The sequence below is a fragment of the Astatotilapia calliptera genome, chromosome 12 (assembly GCF_964374335.1).
Source record: "Astatotilapia calliptera chromosome 12, fAstCal68.1, whole genome shotgun sequence".
NCBI classification, from domain to species: Eukaryota; Metazoa; Chordata; class Actinopteri; order Cichliformes; family Cichlidae; genus Astatotilapia; species Astatotilapia calliptera.
In genome coordinates this window covers 20,427,760-20,444,755 of record NC_137433.1, presented here as the reverse complement: position 1 = coordinate 20,444,755, position 16,996 = coordinate 20,427,760, and the positions used below count along the sequence as shown (strand labels likewise).

Genomic DNA, 16,996 nt, shown 5'->3' with positions numbered 1-16,996 from the left:
TGTAATTGTGTGTGTGCTAGTGTGCGTTCATGTGTGTAAATGCAGATCCATCAAGTTTCCGAGCTGCTCGGACACCACGCCAATAAGCCTAACAGTATATACGCTCAGACGCAAGCTACATCTGTGCGTTTTAAGCTGGCGCTGACGATTAGGTTACACGCAGCGTGGATTTTGATCTGATAAGTTATTCACTGTTTTCCCACTGATTGCCACGCTGATGTGAAGTTTAGAATGAAAAGCTTCCATAGGCCACATGTTATATATTTTTAGTACCAGCATAGTTTCTAAAGTCGTCTCTAAACAATCATTTTTGGGAGGTGGAAAATGAAAATTCAAGAGAAACTGCAGTAGATTATTTTGTTGATGTAGCCGAGCCTATACAGTCTGGGCAGATTAGCGTTTCCCTGCCAGAAAGATTGGCCTGAATAATGTTCGTCACATTTATTATGTTTGTTTACAGAAGGTTTTTTTTATAGTCCACTGCTCAAAGATTTTGCTTTTCAGTGATAAGTCAAAACGTCAACTTAAATATTGTTACACAACAAAGACTCTTTTGCATTTCTTTAAAACTGTATTTGTGTGATGACACCGCTGAAACAACAGTTCTGCAGAAAGAAATAGGCTGGACAATTCCCACAATAAACTTTTTCGCAATTAACTTTGGTTTAATTACTCACCTCATTTGCTTTTTAATCTATCTGAAACAGCAAACCCACATACAAACATACAAGATTTAAATATATATATATATATTTCAGAGGGCTTCCTACATAAAAGAAACATGTTATTAATGTATTTTGGTTTTCAGGCTATTGGAAGGTTGTTGCAATCCGTTTATTTATTTAGAAAATTACAAGTATTTTCTCTATTCCTCGAAACACAAGGTTTTTTAAGTTTAAATATAGTTTCCCAGAAATATTTGCTAAAAGTCAATTAATTATTAATATGGGCCTGCAAGCTAAATCGAAACCTGCCGAATTGCCGCTTAAAATACACGCAGTTTGGCGCTTCTTTATAAGCGTTAAAACATGAAAATTTTATTTTAACCATTTTTCTATAGACGGCCTATAAATATTTGTGATAATAAAATACAAACCTTGGAGAAATATTTCGGATTAATAACCAAATAGTGACAAAACTACTAATTCTTTAAAAGAATCTTACTTAACAAAGAGCGTTAATTTATCATTTAAATTATGAGTTTGAAACTTGTCTTTAAGAACAAATGGTTTTTTTGTCTAACTATCCGATTGCTCTCAAAATGTAGGCACATTTCTTTGAAAATGAAACATTTACTATTGGAAACCACATTTTTACAGGGCACACACCTCAGTATTCAGTCAAGTTCATGTTTGACTGAATACTTTTGTGTACTTGCTATTTAAAACAGTCCCACATCTAATATTTTAATCTTTAGTTTTAAGTGCTTAATCTCATTATTAAATCGGCTTCTTGGGTATAACTCTTCATTTGGTATGATCCTGTAGCTGCTTGGTCCAGAAGAAGAAAAGCTAGAGGCAACAGTTTGAATAAATGAGGTGGTGGTGGTTGCTGGAAGGCTCATTATTGTCCCATCCTGGCTTCAGCTGACTGGATCCTCTGTTCTCTGTCTGGAGGAAGTGGTGAAGGGGTCCCAGACCTCCTGCACTCAGCAGGTCTGTCTCACACACCTCCAGCTCGGCTAGAACGAGTGTGTGTATGTGTGTGTGGCATTGGGGGGCAAGGTCAACCCATTTCTCTGCAAACAATCACATCACACAGGGCAAAATACATTCCAAACCCCCCCTGCCTCCAGTTTGTAAGGTGGTCTGATGTGGGAACAGCGGAGGGTGGAGGTTTGGCAGTGGTCCAGAGGGGGCCTCTGAGTCCAGATGAAGGAAAACCTGTTCCACATTAATATGACTTCATATTACACATGTTGGAAAGCCTCTGCTTTCTGCTGGGCACTAATTTAATGCTTTGCTCATCTGTAATATCAGAGAATTAACGGACTAATAACAGAGCAATATGACATCACACTAAACCAAAATGGTTTACCTAAACCATTATCTAAAGGACTCACACACACACACACACACACACACACACACACACACACACACACACACACACACACACACACTTACACATTAACTAGTTTAATCTGAATTATTAGCTATTATTAATCTGAACTACAGGAACCCGAGAAAGTCTTGCAATTAGAAGTAGTGTCACAGACACACTCTTCCAGAGCTTTACAACACTGTTACCCATGAATGAATGAACACTCTCAGTTTATTGACCTGTGGGCAAAACTCTATGCGGGTAACTCACCATCAAAGGTCTTGATGCTCAGCTTCTCTGAGATTTTAAGGGTATGAAATAGAGCTTGACACATAAACTTCAAGTCCCACTTGGATATTCATGCCACAGTGTCTACATTTTTGCACTGGATTGTATTCAGGGCCTATAAGCTTTACAAAACACAAAGTAACCCTTAAACCTCTGGAGAATCAAATTTATATGCAAAAGATTTTTTCGCTAGAACAAAACTTGACCGAGTCTGTCTAGTTTTAATGTGTTTATTTTTATATAATACAGCCAGTCTGTGATTACTGATAATACACTTCTTTTCTAAACAAGTCTTTGTTATTATTTGCCCTCCTTGGTTTTATTATTGTGCTTATATCTTGGAGGGGATTAGTGTGAAAATCAATGAGAAAATGCTGCAACTGTTCAGATTTAAAATACTATTTCAGTGCTTTAATGCTGAAAGGCTTTACAGCTTCTTGTCAGACTTTTTAGGGAGTTTACAGCAAGTCAATGTAATCTCACTGAACTACAAGCATGCTGCTCATTGAGTGTTTTGACAGCCTCATAGTATGTTGAATGAAGTGCGGTGTATCACAGCTCCCTCTAGTGGTAATCTTCTGCAAACGGGGAACTAATAACTGGTAGCATAAGAGATGATTATCATAAGATGTCATAAGAAACAAATAAATCCTCAAATCGGTGTACAAGCAACAACAAGCTTTAATCTTAAAATCATTTCTGCTGAGAGAAATAATTTTATTTTGTAACATTTAAAATAACCAGAGTGTAACCAATGTGAGCAGGAGGCAGAGAGAAAGAGAGAGTGCAGTGTGCTGCAGAGTCATTCATGTGGGAACATTAACATTTAGGGGAGCAGTGTGTCTGCCTGCCCTCATAGCTGCCCGTCACTCACAGGCATCAGACCGAAGTGCTTTGTGACCTTTAAGTTATGTTTGTGCAGACAGGAAAAAGAAGTTCAACCTCGAAGGCTTCTACCGTGACGCTGTATTTCCAGACGTTTATCTCTTTGTTTCTCAAACTATGAACAAACTCAGAGAGGCAAGAAACTCCTCAGATTACTTCTGAGCTTTCTATGTTGCTTTCAAGATTCAGATCCATGCCAAGCCCCACAGTTAAGGAAGTTTTTAAACCTGGAGGTCATGCACAGGTACACGTTCCCCAGAATGTCACCCCCTATCCACTTCATTTCTTTTTTTTCTTTCCTAAACCTCGTAAAAAATTAGTCACTGGCTTCATCTCCACTTTTCCTGTGTTTCTGCTTGGATTTCTCTCATTACCTCCAGGAGCTTTGTCTTTAACAGACTGAAAACTCATTTCAACACAGCTGACATTTCACGAGCACTGAGGGCCTTTTTACCTATACTGACACAATTTAAGCTGTTCAGTTGGAGACATTTCACCCTCACCAGTCGCACAGCTGCCCTAGGAGGCACAGAGGGAAGTGGACAGAGGTCAGGACAGAGTTTTAGGGCAATTTATCTAATGGACTTTGCACTGGATGTGTGAAACACTTCACTTAACTCAGCCTCTGGCCACTCAATTGGCGTGTGCATGCACGCTCGTGTTTGTGTCTATATGTCATGCATGTGTTTTAAGGTGACAGTGTTAAAGGGCAAGTGTGCTGGCACTGACCCTTTGAATGTTTGGAAGTTGGGGATTTTCGCCCTTTACAGAGAAAACACATAAAAAGTTTTTAAGACTCACCAGCATCACTTCGATCAAAAGATAACCTTAATGTTACAATGTGTTTAGGTTTAAACTCTGTATGGGCATACAAGGCATTACATGACAGGAGGTGGGAAAGTCGTAAACCTTAAAAATCAAAAACAGCCTAAACTAGACAAATAAAAAGCCTTGTTTTATTCACAAGAAAGAAAATTAAGCTTAATTGCAGGCAGATGAGTGCATATAGCGTCAGAAAACGGAAACAGGAATAAACCTGGTACCACATCAATGAAATCTCAAGGTGAACCTAACAAGGGTGTAAAAAAACAAAAGGCATAATCTAAGAGGAAACTGTAGTACATGGTGTGAAAGCTGTGACAAAACAAGAAAAAAAAAGTAAAAATAAGAAACACAAAGTGCAGATAACATTACCCAAGGCAGTCGCAAATCTTCCCACATAATTCTGCAAAAAGAAAACTGCTTTACCAACAACTGAGCTAAATTAGTACCATGAAAACACTGCAGCATTAGTATGGTACTGTGTTCAAACCAAACGGAAGAGTCACAGCTTACTGAAAATTGATCTTTAAGCCAAGTATTAATATTAATAGTGGTGGATACGAAAGCCCTGAGAGGCAAGCAAGAACAAAAAATTGCGGAGATCCATTTGCAAACACTAACTTGTTCTCCATCCCGGGTTTATGAAAAACAAGGGCTGGTTTGGCAAGGTTAATTTTCTAAATTAAATTTTCCCCCTAAAATGCTCTGGCACATTTAAAAAAAAAAAAAAAAAAAAAAAAAAGAGGCAAAGGCTGCCAGTGTCAGAACCATTTTTTCCAACTCACTTTCTTCTCATGTTGGAAAACAGCTGGAAGAAAAACCTTTTGTCAGAAAAACATGCTTTTCTATGGGGGTTTTTCACTGAAAACAAGGGAAAAAAAATAATAATTTCCTGCCCTTTGCCATTTCTGTAATACTTATATTGGCCACGAGAGGGTGACAGGTCCCACTGTGCCATGTTCTAAGGTAAAAGCATTTATGTTAATTTCTTCATCCACTCTTAAAAACAAAGCACATATATTATGTCTTAAGAACTTATCTAAAGGTCCCATCTTGCTTTTCTTTTGACGTACGTAGGTGGGTTGGGTTTTCCCAGCATGCTGCGAAAAAACATGCCAGCGGACACAAGCTGAAGTATCTGTTGATACAGATGTTATCGTGCACACAGTCATTAGTGTTACTCTTCTTCGCATCAACTGTACAATCTTCCTAGTACCTTAGAGTTGCTGTTGTGGAAGGCGTGTCAAGCCATGGGTGAACTTGTGTGCTCCCTTTAAGACACAATAATCCAACTAAAGGGAAACATGTCCGGCTTTGTCTGTTTTAAAAATGGAGTGTTGGCTTAATGTGGCTAAAATGACTATTGCAAGAGCAAAGCCTTTCAGAAAGAGAGCGAATAGATGACATTTAGCAAAAAGTGAATGAAATGTAAAAAAATGTTAGCCATTCTTAATTCATACAAACAAGAGAAGAAACAACATAGAGCAGGTTTAGAAATGGATCACCAGATTTTTTTCCCCCCTTTACTTGCCTCTGAGGGTTTTCATGGCAAAACACATGAAAGACAACAGGTATAAAATGCTTGTTAATTATTATGTGAAGTTTTTCCCACACATGATGCCCCTCAAGAGCAAAGGAAAACACTGTTGGCCCGGGGAAAAAAAATACAAAACAAAAAAAAACAAAAAACAGAAACACAACCGTCTGATACATTTAAACACAAAAACAAGCTTGGACATAAAAATATATTGTGAATGTGAACACTTGTAACTGGGGTGATAATGGGGTCCTGCTGATAGGAGCAAAGAAACAGAGTAAAAAGCGTGTGCCATCATTTTACTGTCGGCAATAATCAACAAAATCATTCAAGTTTTCAGAGGAAGTTACACTTACAAAAAAAGGAAAAAGAAAACACTCCGTTTTATCTGTTCACAGTCCTGTGTACAACAAACACTATGCCTCTTAGCCTTCCTGCAGCCGGGTGCATCCTTCATCTGTATAAGTGCTACTTCACCAGTAGGGGGCACCAAGCTCATGGCCTGGCATTGAGGCAGATGGTCACAGTGGCCCTTCAATAGGAGTCACATTCATTTAAAAACAGGTGTCAGCACAGCCCACGCAGGAGTCTCCTCAAACATCTCTGGATTACACATCTGTGGTGCGGATGCTGTCGTCATCCAGGCTGAAGGGAAAGCTGCAGCCGGTTTGAGGCTGAGGCTGCGAGCGGTGCCTTCGACGCCCACTCGCCGCATCTGCGGATGCTGTGAGCATCCCCAGTCCACTGGCCGAAGGTGCCGGATGTGTGACGGGGCAAGGATTTTGGGTAGAGAGGGAGTTTGAGGAGGAGGAAGCAGATGAGGAGGTGGACGAAGAGGAGAGCGGCACAGAGCTGAAGGCGCTGTCCTCATCCTCGTTATCCATGATAGACGGTTCACACGATGGAACGGGTGTCCAGGGCTGCCATCCTGGCGCCACAGAGCAGGACTTCACCAGCTGAGGTCTCCTATCTGCTTCACTCTGCGAACCACGAGATGTAGAGGAAGGATTGTAACTCCGATAGCACGAAGAAGCACGTTTAAAAGAAAAACCCTGCAATTAAAGAGACAAAAGCATCCCCGCTGTCAATCGTAAGCAAGGATTTACACTTTTCTCCCAATAACTTACAGCTAGAAGTAAAGAATTATCCATTTCTGAAGATAGAGTTACCTTAGAGGGACCCCTGAAATCCTGGATCTTCATCTGAATGTCCCTGATCCAACCATGCATTTCCTCTGGCGAGTCTGTCTGTAGAGAGAAAGGGCCCATGTTATGTTTCATGGTAGCTTTTGTGCCTGTTACCTGCCCTTTAATAAGGCCAAAACGCAACAACAGCAGTCGTCACACGGCGCTGTATACTGTAAGGTAAAGACCCAAAAATCAAACAATGCCCTATGAGCAACCACCTGGCAATGGCGGGAAGGAAAAACTCATTTTTAACAGGAAGAAGCCTCCAACAGAACCAGGCTCAAATTACCCATCTGCCAAAGGCAGAGCACCAGAACTCGCTTCGGCAGGTAGTGAGGCATCAGCAAAGATATTGCTGGTGTTCGACGGCAACGCAAATATTAATCATAAAAATAGAATGGGAGACGGAGCTTTCAGCTTCCCTCGTCTTTGGAGCAAGCTCCACAGACAAATCCAAACTGGCAACCCTGGACACTCTTTTCCCTTTTTGATAAAGCTTAAACTTAGGATTGGCTCACATGACCCCGTACCCTTCCTGAGTTACACTACAATACGTCTAGGCTGCTGGTGTGGACTGAGCATTTCTTCTTCACTCTCTATGTGTTTATACACCACTTTGCACTTAATCATTAGTTATTAATAATCTCTGGCCGTCTTTCCTCCTGTCCCCCTTTCCCAACCATAACTAGTCTTGGCAGATCGCCACCCCTTAGCCTGATTTTGCCAGAGGTGTCTTCCTATTAAAAGCGAGTTTTCCCTTCCCACTGTCGTCATCTGCGTGCTTATAGGGGGTCGTCTGATTGTTTGGGTTTTCTATTATTGTAGTGTCTTCATCTTATAATATAAAGCGCCTTAAGGGAACTATTATTGTGGTTTGGCACTACATGGGAATTGCCTGATGTTATCAGAAAAAAAGCTAGAACAGTACTCGAAAATTATCCTCGGTGGTAACTGTACTTATTGTCATGTGTTTATGTTTGGAAAGAATGCACGACAGGAGATCACTATCCGCTCTCAAGCTATTAAAGGTGTGTAAGGACTCCAATATTCATCTTTATTTTAGCTTAGATCACTTTTTATTACAGTGTCCACACACGGAATGAGAAGTTGTGGTTATCCTGTTTTTATTTACTTCATTTTATTATTTGTTTTTCACACTTCCTTTTTTTCCCCTTGCACAAACAAACAAAAGCGCTCTTGCCTGCAGTCTGTCTCTATCCCCGCACTTCCTATCTGATCCAGCCCCCAACGCCTCCGTCAGCTGTTCTCCCGGGGGAGAGGAGGGGGAACGGATATTATTGTTGTTATGATAACAGATGGCTGTGCCCCTTTCACAAAAACAAACTTCGCATGTTCCTTAAAAAAGCGACTGCGCCACACTTCAGCAGCAGAGCATTTAGAGAAAACATGTCGACAGATCAGGACGGTGTCACCAGGGAATACAGAGCTTCTCTGTTCTTATTCAAATGTCTAAAAATACAACAGGGACATTCCCTTCATTTCATGAATGCAGGCCTTTTTTTAATGAGTGCTGTATACAAAAGGAGAACAAGGTTTTACCTGAATGTAGAACGTTCGGTTACTGGTGATGATCTCAAAGAGGTTGTCTCTAAGCAGGAGCTCCCTGATGGATGCAAAAAGTTAAAACTTAAAGCAGCTAAAGAAAGGGACAAAAGCTAGAGTGTGTTCTACAGTGTCATTTACAATACTTATACATTCAAGTTCAGCAAGTATATACAAATGAATCTAATAGGTTCGCAACTGAAGCTCAACTTCAAGCCTAAAGTGACTAATTATTAAGGGAGAAAGAGAGGTTTCAACAGAGGAGGGAAAAACACTGTAACAGCGCATACAATAAGACGGTAGACATGAAAATAAAGTTTGTTTGTAATGTCCACTTATAAAAACGCCAAAAACTCATACTAAAGATCTGAACAAAAATATTTTCCATGTATTTTTTAAGACCATCCACAACTTCTCCAGCTGTCAAGTTGTATTCAGTGGCCAACTTCAATACTGGATCATGAGCTAAAACTATATAAACTATAAACTATATAAAACTTTATCTTGCACTGATATTTAAAAGGGGACCTATGATGATCATTTGCAGTTCCAGTTTTTCTTGGACTCTTGATTACAGTAGCTGTGAATTTACAATACTAAATAATTCTTAATTTTCTGCAATAGTTCATAATATGGCCAGTGACTAAGGACGTAATCCCCCTGTAATTAAATGGAATTTCTATGTATTTTATTTTAAAGTGTAATCTAATTATATTTACCTACCTACAAATACTTAAAGACATGTATACCGAAAGTGCGCCTTATGTATGAATTCTGGTTGTGCTTACTGATCTCGAACCGATTTTATGTGGTTCACGGCACTCAAACATCTGTCAAAAAAATGTCTTAGTACGACTTTGGTAAGCAACGAAGCCGCACCGCTTGATGGATTGTCGGAGCATTGCGGCTACCGTAGTCAGGAGCCTTAGCAGGAAGTTAGCTCGCTAGTTTCCACCGAAACATGATGTTCTGACTGAGAGATTTCTGAAAAATTAAAACTTACAGCTCTGCTATAACTTCCAACATAAATGAAGACAGAAAACGAAACAGCAGTGAAGTTTGTAGGGTTACTGAAGTTGGACTAGCTGGTATATAATGATGTGCTACGTGATCGCAAGCATAACATAAACAGTGAAGCTGGAAGATGAATGCCAATGCTTGTTTCGCTTAATGCACCTTATGGTCCGAAAAATACGGTACACTAGAATGAAAAGGGGGTAACAAGACAGGTTTCTAGAGGAAACAAAAAAATATAAAAATGTAAATAAATCTAAGTAGTGCATAACTTGATGTATTTTACAGGGAAAAAGACAGAAATGATACTGTAAGTAATTTTAGATATTTTGTAATTTCTTGGTCATTTTATGGATAAAAATACAATATTTCCCCATCTTAAACTGTAAGTATGCTGTACTTTTTGGGGCACGGGCCATATTATGGAGTGCGTTTCAGTTATGCAATACTTAAAATTACTGTACCGCATAAAATTACTTACACAGTGCAATTATTTCAGTGCTTCCTGTAAAATCCTGACTTGTTAACACCTTTTGGTAGTCTACCTACCGTTAAGCATTTGTAGGGAAATATAATTAGATTGTAATTTCAAATAAAAAAAGTTCAATTTAATTACAGAGAAATTACAGTTTTAGTCACGCGGCATATTATAAAGTGTAACCTAATTTCCTAATACTGAGCCATGGTGCAGTTCCTCAGTTTATCATCTGTCTAAAGCTATTTGTTTTTGCTCACTTTGATCCAGCTCTCTTCTGATTAGCTGCTTCTCGCAAACAGAAGGTTTGGGCAGCAGGTGAGAGGAGCTTCTCTGAGAAGGCTCACAGAGTTATGAGTAGAAAAAAAATAATCTGGGTTTAGATCAGACTGAAGCCTACACATTTGGCTCATAACGATCACATGTTGACCTCATTATTTCAAACTTTCACTACCTTTGTTCACACCATTTATAACTTATATTTAAGGGCCCCTTTTAAAACCTGTGAAACTCATCTAAAAATGATAAGGATAAACTTGTCCATACATGCAATGCAACACTTTAAAACCGGTTAAGAGTGTATCATCTGCTCACATGCAAGTATTCACAATTGTTTACATAGTATAGCGATAACCAGACAGAGGGAAAGCAAAAATGCTGGCAGACTCAGACAACTTTCATGTTTTACTCACCCTGACTTGACGAGGCATTCATGCACCTTCTGAATGTCCCTCAGTGGAATAGATCGGATAAAATCTTTCTCCTAAGACAGATTTTTTGTTTTTGTATTATTGTGGGTTATTTTTTAATGTTTTGGCTGCTATAACACTGTAGTTTTCAAAAATTTGGGACAAAAATATTCCGACAAAGATAATAGTCACTCTTAAGCATGTAGAAACATGGGCAAAAACATGAAAACCCTGTTTTCTCACCGACTCAGTCTTGTAGTAATTGACTGCGTTGTCATCCAGGGTGAAAAACCGCCTCTTCCAGCTCTTCCTCTGAAACACATACCACATTACCATTTCCACACATGCTGTTTTTTACTCAGACTCAGTCTCAGTCTAAACCTGTTATGAGACTCACCACATTTCCCTGTTTAACACAGTAACCACATCTCAGCAAACCCGGCCTGTTGCCCTTCCTCTCTCTCCCTTCCGTCTCTTCATTGTCGTTCTGAAACATTTCATGAAAACCATCTTTATTATCACTTTAGATATCATGGTCACGGAAACCACCACTGTCGATAACTCAGACTAGCTTAGCACACCGCATTTTTGTGTGCTTTTGCCACAGTTTTCATTCTTATAATGCTTAAAAAAAAAAAAAAAAAAAGTGTGTGTGTCCTATTCATTTTACCTGAATAGGAGTGTGCACCACCACGCCGCCAATAATCTCAGCCTTGTAGGCCTGTTGTCTCTTCCCTCCTTGAGCGTCACTGATCACTGTGGTCACATCAGGCCTCACAGGTGCAGGGCAAGACTTAGGCACCTGTGAAGAGACGGGACACCTCTGAGAGCAAATAAAAGGACTTCATTGTTTAATTTCCACAGCCGCTCTTCCTCACTCTGGGAATACTTTCTTAGTCATACGCTCGCCACAACACCGTGACTGTTTTACTGCAGAGATAACTGAAAACACATCATATGTGATCTGCTATGAGAGATGCAAGCTTTCTCAAAGTCCACTGATGCACAAAAGCGCAACCAAGTGTATCCAAGCAAATAAAACCCACTAGACACACAAATGTTAGCGTGGGGTGTATATCAAGTAGGGAGCAGGAAAAGAAGAAAAACAACAGATTTGCAGGTGCATGCTGGTCATAAAGTAAAAACAATAGTACGGCTGTGTGATGCTGTGCTGCATTTTCTGCTTTTAGAGCCGTTATCTAGCCTACAGTTTCCCAAAACTGGTCATTCAGCTGAATCATTCAGCTAAATGTATCATTTCCTAATAAACTGCAACACATCTAGCTCAAACAGACAAATATTAAGAGATGCATTTTAATAACTTTACTCCCCCCGTGCCACTTTTATTCCTGCAATTACATCATGATTTCCTTTTTTACACTCGCTCAGAAAAAGAAAAAGAAAAGATGAAAGAAAAAAGAAAAAAAAAAAAAGGCGGCAGAGCAGCCCTGCCCTCGATGGGGAAGTGAAAAAGAGTGAACAGTGCCGCTTCCTGTGTCAGTGAGCAGGTGAGAGAGGCAGAGAGACACTCTTCTCTGTTACCTTCCATCAGGAGACATCTGAATATCACTGATCAACGAGGCTCCCGGGCATTTCATTGAGCTCACACAAATATTATGCAAATACATATGAACAAGTTTCGACACCTTCACCGCAGTGACGTTTGCGTTATCACTCGTCTTCTTGCACATTCACAGTTTCCTCATTCAGCAATGTGTGTATGTGTGTGTGTGTCTGTGTGCGAAGGGGTATCTGTGGGCAACGGGCTGGCATTTGCAGCCGCCTGGGTCAAACTGGTTTCAGTCCCACCGCAGCAAAATTGCAGCTTCCTGCACTCAGGTGGAAACAACCCCCACTCCCCCACCCTAACACCACCAATAACTGCTAGATCAAGCATTTTCTCATGTAACGGCACTTACTGTTATCTTGCTGGCCTTGTTGAGAGCAGCCACCCAGTCTCTCATGTCGGTCACATCATTGGCTTGCAGGAAGTACCGTCGCGAAAGTGCATTGATGACTGCCGGAGAAGAAATCAGTTCCGTAAATATCCACATTAAATGCAATGGACAATACTATCACATATGGGAGATTATGTGATTGTGAACCATTTCATCAGTGTCACTCAGTTCCTCCCTAAAAAACTCACCAAAGCAGAACTCTGTCTTGGGCTTTTGCTTCGTTGTAGCTTCACTCACCTGAGGATAGAAGAAGAGAAAAGAAATGTGAATATAAACTGAAAGGAGTGAAAAAAAAACAGAGGAATAGAAGATTCACATTTTTGACATAGATCTGACTGAGTGTCCAGGGAGAAGCCGTCAGTGCTGCAGTGCAGAGGAGCCAGATGTCATTATCTGTGGTTACCTCAGTGAGCGCGCTGACATCTGGAAAACTTCACAGCGTCTGCCTCAGCTCTGCGCTGCATGTGACCGTTAACTAGAGATAACTCTGACCTCTTTGTGTATCTATGAACTCTTGCACGAATTTGCATGCTATTTGTGTGTATTCTGTGAATTCTTGTGTGCTCGCATTTTAGATATCTAAGTTGGTGCGCTGGACTTTACTGTATGCAACCACACTGCGGAGTCAGTCATGAAAGTGGTTTACCTTAGAGATGTAGGTTAATTTCAGGCTGCCAACAGAGCTGGCTCCACTGGGCAGGTTCTGCATACAAACACAAATACACAGACTCGTCGTTGGCTCAGAGTCCAAGGTTATATGACCACTATTGGTCAATTTCATTTCCTCTTGCTATTTGTGAAAGTGTGGGTCGTGCATGCGCGTGTGGAGCACCTGAGGGTTGTCCATATACCACAGCAGTGCATTTCCCTGCGTGTCAAGGATGAAGTATCGTCTCTGGAAGCGGCAGCTGTTCTCCTTCTCTTCGATGTCCAGGAAGCCGCACACACGGTTCAACCGGTCCACGTACGGCATGCTGTCGATATCACATATCACTGGGGACAGACGGACAGTTAGGAAGAGAAAGATTCGAGTGGGATGGACAAAGAGAGACAACATGTGAAAGGAGCAACAGGAGGCAAAGACAGGCAGATGTGGAGGATAAATCATCTTTCATTTAGTGTTCAAGCGCACACAGGCATGCATGCGCGCACACACGCAGGAAGAAATAGACCGCTCACACTCAGCAGTTTTTCATGTGACGTGATTGAGGCTGTGCAGCAAACCCTGAAGCCCGAGGCTGAGCTGAGGCCCTCCACCACAGCCAAAAATTACAGACTGCACTCATGATCTGCACACACGCACATTTCCATTGGCCAGAGAAGAGAGAAGAGCAAGGAGAGAGGAGAGGGAGGAAAGGCAGGGAGCGAGGGAGGGAAGAAAGAAGATGAGAGGAGGGGAAGAAAGCTGGTGAGATGTGTTCATTGAAACAATGCCATGCGTGTGAATCACCAAGCTGCTGACTGATTCCTCAACACAGTCGAGGCTCATTTGGCCCAGAGAGCCTCAGCTCTATAGACTTTTAATTACATTTTATCAATTGGCAAACATTTCATAGTATTTATTTTTCTTATGGGGAACCACAAGGCTTATGGCTTCATTTATATTCTTGTCCTCCTTAAGTTGCCAAAGGAACTTTCACTGTTGACGGAGCCTCTTTTGCATCTCTGTCAACTAAATGTGAAGTAATCACAAAGACAAACTCCAAAGTTGGATGCACCCAGTAAAATAAATAATCAAATAAATTAATAGATCCATTTGGAAGATCCTTACTAGATTTGAATCTATGGAAAAACTTGAATGTAATGAGGCCACAAAGGTAATATGATGGCAAACTAGGCCACATCTGTGACTGATCTTTTTATAAAAGACCAAAAATTATAACGTGACAGTCATATAAAATACATAATCAAGACTGAATGGCCGTGCGCCCTGCCAGTACTTTTTTACGGGCTCGTCCTGGCTCAGAAGCCTTCAGGAGATGGAAATTATCAACATTTCCATGAAAATATTCAGACAACCCGCTCAGAGGAACAGAAGACAAACACAGACTATGTCTTCACCGTGCCGATGAATCTCCAGTGAATCTATTTTTGAGTTCGTGGGTAAGAAAATGTTTCATTTTGAAACTGCTTTGAAAAAATTTGTGGGTTGTGCTTCTGATGTGTTAGTCTGCTGCTATTTAAATAGGTCAAAGATACAGAGGCGCTCTACAGAAAGCCTTGGTGTAATGGAAAAATGAAAACGATGCCACAGAGGTCAGCTCTGACAGTAGCACACTCCCCACACATGCACCCATGTGCACAATAAACCATTTTCGGCATCAGAAAGCATCTGGCTTAGCCATTATAAAGACAAGCAGCGGCGAAACTGTGGCATCTTTGGTAAAACTGACAAATGTCATTTCAACTGTCTTTACATTTCTATCAAGTACCTTAGCTTTGAAACGTGGCAGGATAATATAAACAGAGCAATCATCAGTTTGTGTGCAGGAAAACAGAATGTACAGATCACAGCAGCGATATTAATTGACTTATACCACATCCAAGGTAATGAAATGAAAACCACCTACAACACCTTTACATATCTGCTTCATCTGTGTGCAAACAACACAGTTTGACAGAAACTGATAGTAAATCTCTTAGACCAACGTGTGGCATGTCTGAGAGATTTAGTCATGTTCTTCTTAATCGTTGGGGGAAACTTGTTACAGACATATTACAGCAGTGCAGCATCTTTTGTTCTGCCTGGTAAATGCTTTACTTTGTTCTCAGATTTATCAAAGTTCACCCCAGAGCTGCTAAAGACAGGCTCGGTAGTTCTTCCTCTGGTATTTGAGTTAACTTTGAGGTGTGAAAACGGTGAATAGCTCCTTAATAAAATAAAAATACAGTTTGTTGTGTCATCAAACAATCTTCACCCAAGTAGTTTCAACACTCCCTACAATCACTTTTATGTAAAATTTAATAAATAAATAAAATGATCTTAAAGGATTATACAAAAGCAGAAATCCGGATCTTGAAATCCGGAACACAATTGGGGGGTTTTCGTCTAGTATGGAGCGCTATTTTAAGATGTTTGGCATTTTGTGGAGCAGTTAATCGAGCAAATCGTTTAACTGACAGTAAGAGCTGCGGCGTGCAGCACGCCCCTGGATACCAAGCTTGACTGCCATGCGCGTGCATGTCCAACGTGATTATGAGCATGCAATGAAAAGTGTCAAAATGTGATCAGGCGCAATTACTCAGCAACACCTGACAGACATTACATTTGTTCAGCTCAGATGACCTGCACTGACTCACCAGATCCAACGACTCAACGGCCAGCCACACCTACTGTACCGCGCGCGCACACACACACACACACACACACACACACACACACACACACACACACACACAAAGTCACAAAGTCCCCTTGTCGACTTAACTTACCCGCTATGGAGAGTCGGCGTGCGCCAAAGCCAGCGCCCCGCAGGGCTACGAAGCAGCGGAGAGAGACGCGAGTTTGGTGAACAGAAGCATGCTAAATAAAGTTTTTAAAACCTAAAATAAGCCGTGGATATTCGCAAGACCGGCGTGCGTGAAACTCCGACACCCTCTTCAATTTGTTTGTGTGATCCGATTTCAGAAGACTTGTCCTTTTTTCCGGGTTGGACGTTTCGTTATTAGAATAAACCAGCCCCGGATGTGATCTATGCGTCCCATGAGCACAAGCAGGGCTCTCCTCCTCCTGTCTGCTGTTGCTTTAATCTGAACAGGTCTTTTTTTCTCTGTCACACACATACAAACTCTACTTTTATCTTCAGTTTTAAGTTAAAAAAAAAAAAAAAAAAGACAAACACGAGACGCACACACTCAGATGAACCCGGTAGTTCACATAGAACAGCTGAAAGGGAAGGGAGTGTAAACCTGGATAAACAGGAATACAAGACTCACAGTGTCATTACCGCTGGTAGGTGATGCTGACAGGTGCGAGATGTTATGCCAAAAACAGTTGGTGCTTTAAAATATATATATGAAGCAAGCCTAAAGTTAAAGGTTCTCCACCAAAAGCGAGGCTGTTGTTCAAATTTAAAGATATTAACTGCCTCACGGGAACCCTTTAAAATGCTGTTTCAAACGCTTTCACACATTAAAAAGGAAAAAAAAATCAACTTCGTCGTGTAGTTGTAAGTGTATTTGTTGATAGATCTCCTCTGCAGACCTTTAACCCCATAAATTCTCGTGTCACATGACCAGTGTCATCAATAGCAGCCGCACGCCTGCATGAAAGTTCTGCATTATTTAGATAAAGAGAAAACGGTCGGTTATGCCGATTAGTGCGTGCTATTGGAAGAGTTGAGTGTTGTAGCTGCATGTGATCCCGTGCAACAAAAATATGCAAAACATATTCCATGAAAAAGCATTTGTGGTTATCAGACTTATATTTACTAACCTTATATCCCGAAGCACGACCGTTGAAGCACAGCGACAAAGCACTAGTGTAGCCCAGTGCTATCAGAGACAAACATCCAAAGTTAAAGAAGACACATCAA

At 40.8% G+C, this 16,996-nt stretch overlaps 1 protein-coding gene across 4 annotated transcripts; it reads right to left on the bottom strand.

Annotated features, from left to right (window-relative positions):
- Positions 1–4,150: 4,150 nt before the first annotated feature.
- plekha2 (pleckstrin homology domain containing A2) lies at positions 4,151–16,789 on the bottom strand. 4 transcript variants are annotated; one of them, XM_026186742.2, is made up of 12 exons: positions 16,409–16,789; positions 13,294–13,454; positions 13,108–13,164; positions 12,650–12,698; positions 12,423–12,520; positions 11,174–11,305; positions 10,901–10,990; positions 10,747–10,815; positions 10,507–10,577; positions 8,323–8,386; positions 6,745–6,822; positions 4,151–6,627 (listed from the first exon to the last, which is right to left on the bottom strand). In XM_026186742.2, exons 2-12 carry the CDS (start codon positions 13,432–13,434, stop codon positions 6,184–6,186), a joined length of 1,293 nt encoding a protein of 430 aa, XP_026042527.1. In that variant the 5' UTR covers positions 13,435–13,454; positions 16,409–16,789; the 3' UTR covers positions 4,151–6,183. The 4 variants fall into 4 exon arrangements, with proteins under 4 accessions (XP_026042527.1, XP_026042523.1, XP_080165303.1 ...); XM_026186738.2 differs by having other exon boundaries at positions 16,398–16,788; XM_080309177.1 differs by lacking the exon at positions 16,409–16,789 and adding an exon at positions 15,894–16,391 and having other exon boundaries at positions 4,151–6,555.
- Positions 16,790–16,996: the final 207 nt, after the last annotated feature.

Coding starts and splice junctions, on each gene's coding strand:
- plekha2 (XM_026186742.2), bottom strand. CDS start 13,434: ATGCCGTACGTGGACCGGTTGAACCGTGTGTGCGGCTTCCTGGACATC. Junction 8,387..10,506: donor GAATGCCTCGTCAAGTCAGG/GTGAGTAAAACA, acceptor TGCATCCATCAG/GGAGCTCCTGCTTAGAGACA. Junction 6,628..6,744: donor ATTTCAGGGGTCCCTCTAAG/GTAACTCTATCT, acceptor CTTTAATTGCAG/GGTTTTTCTTTTAAACGTGC.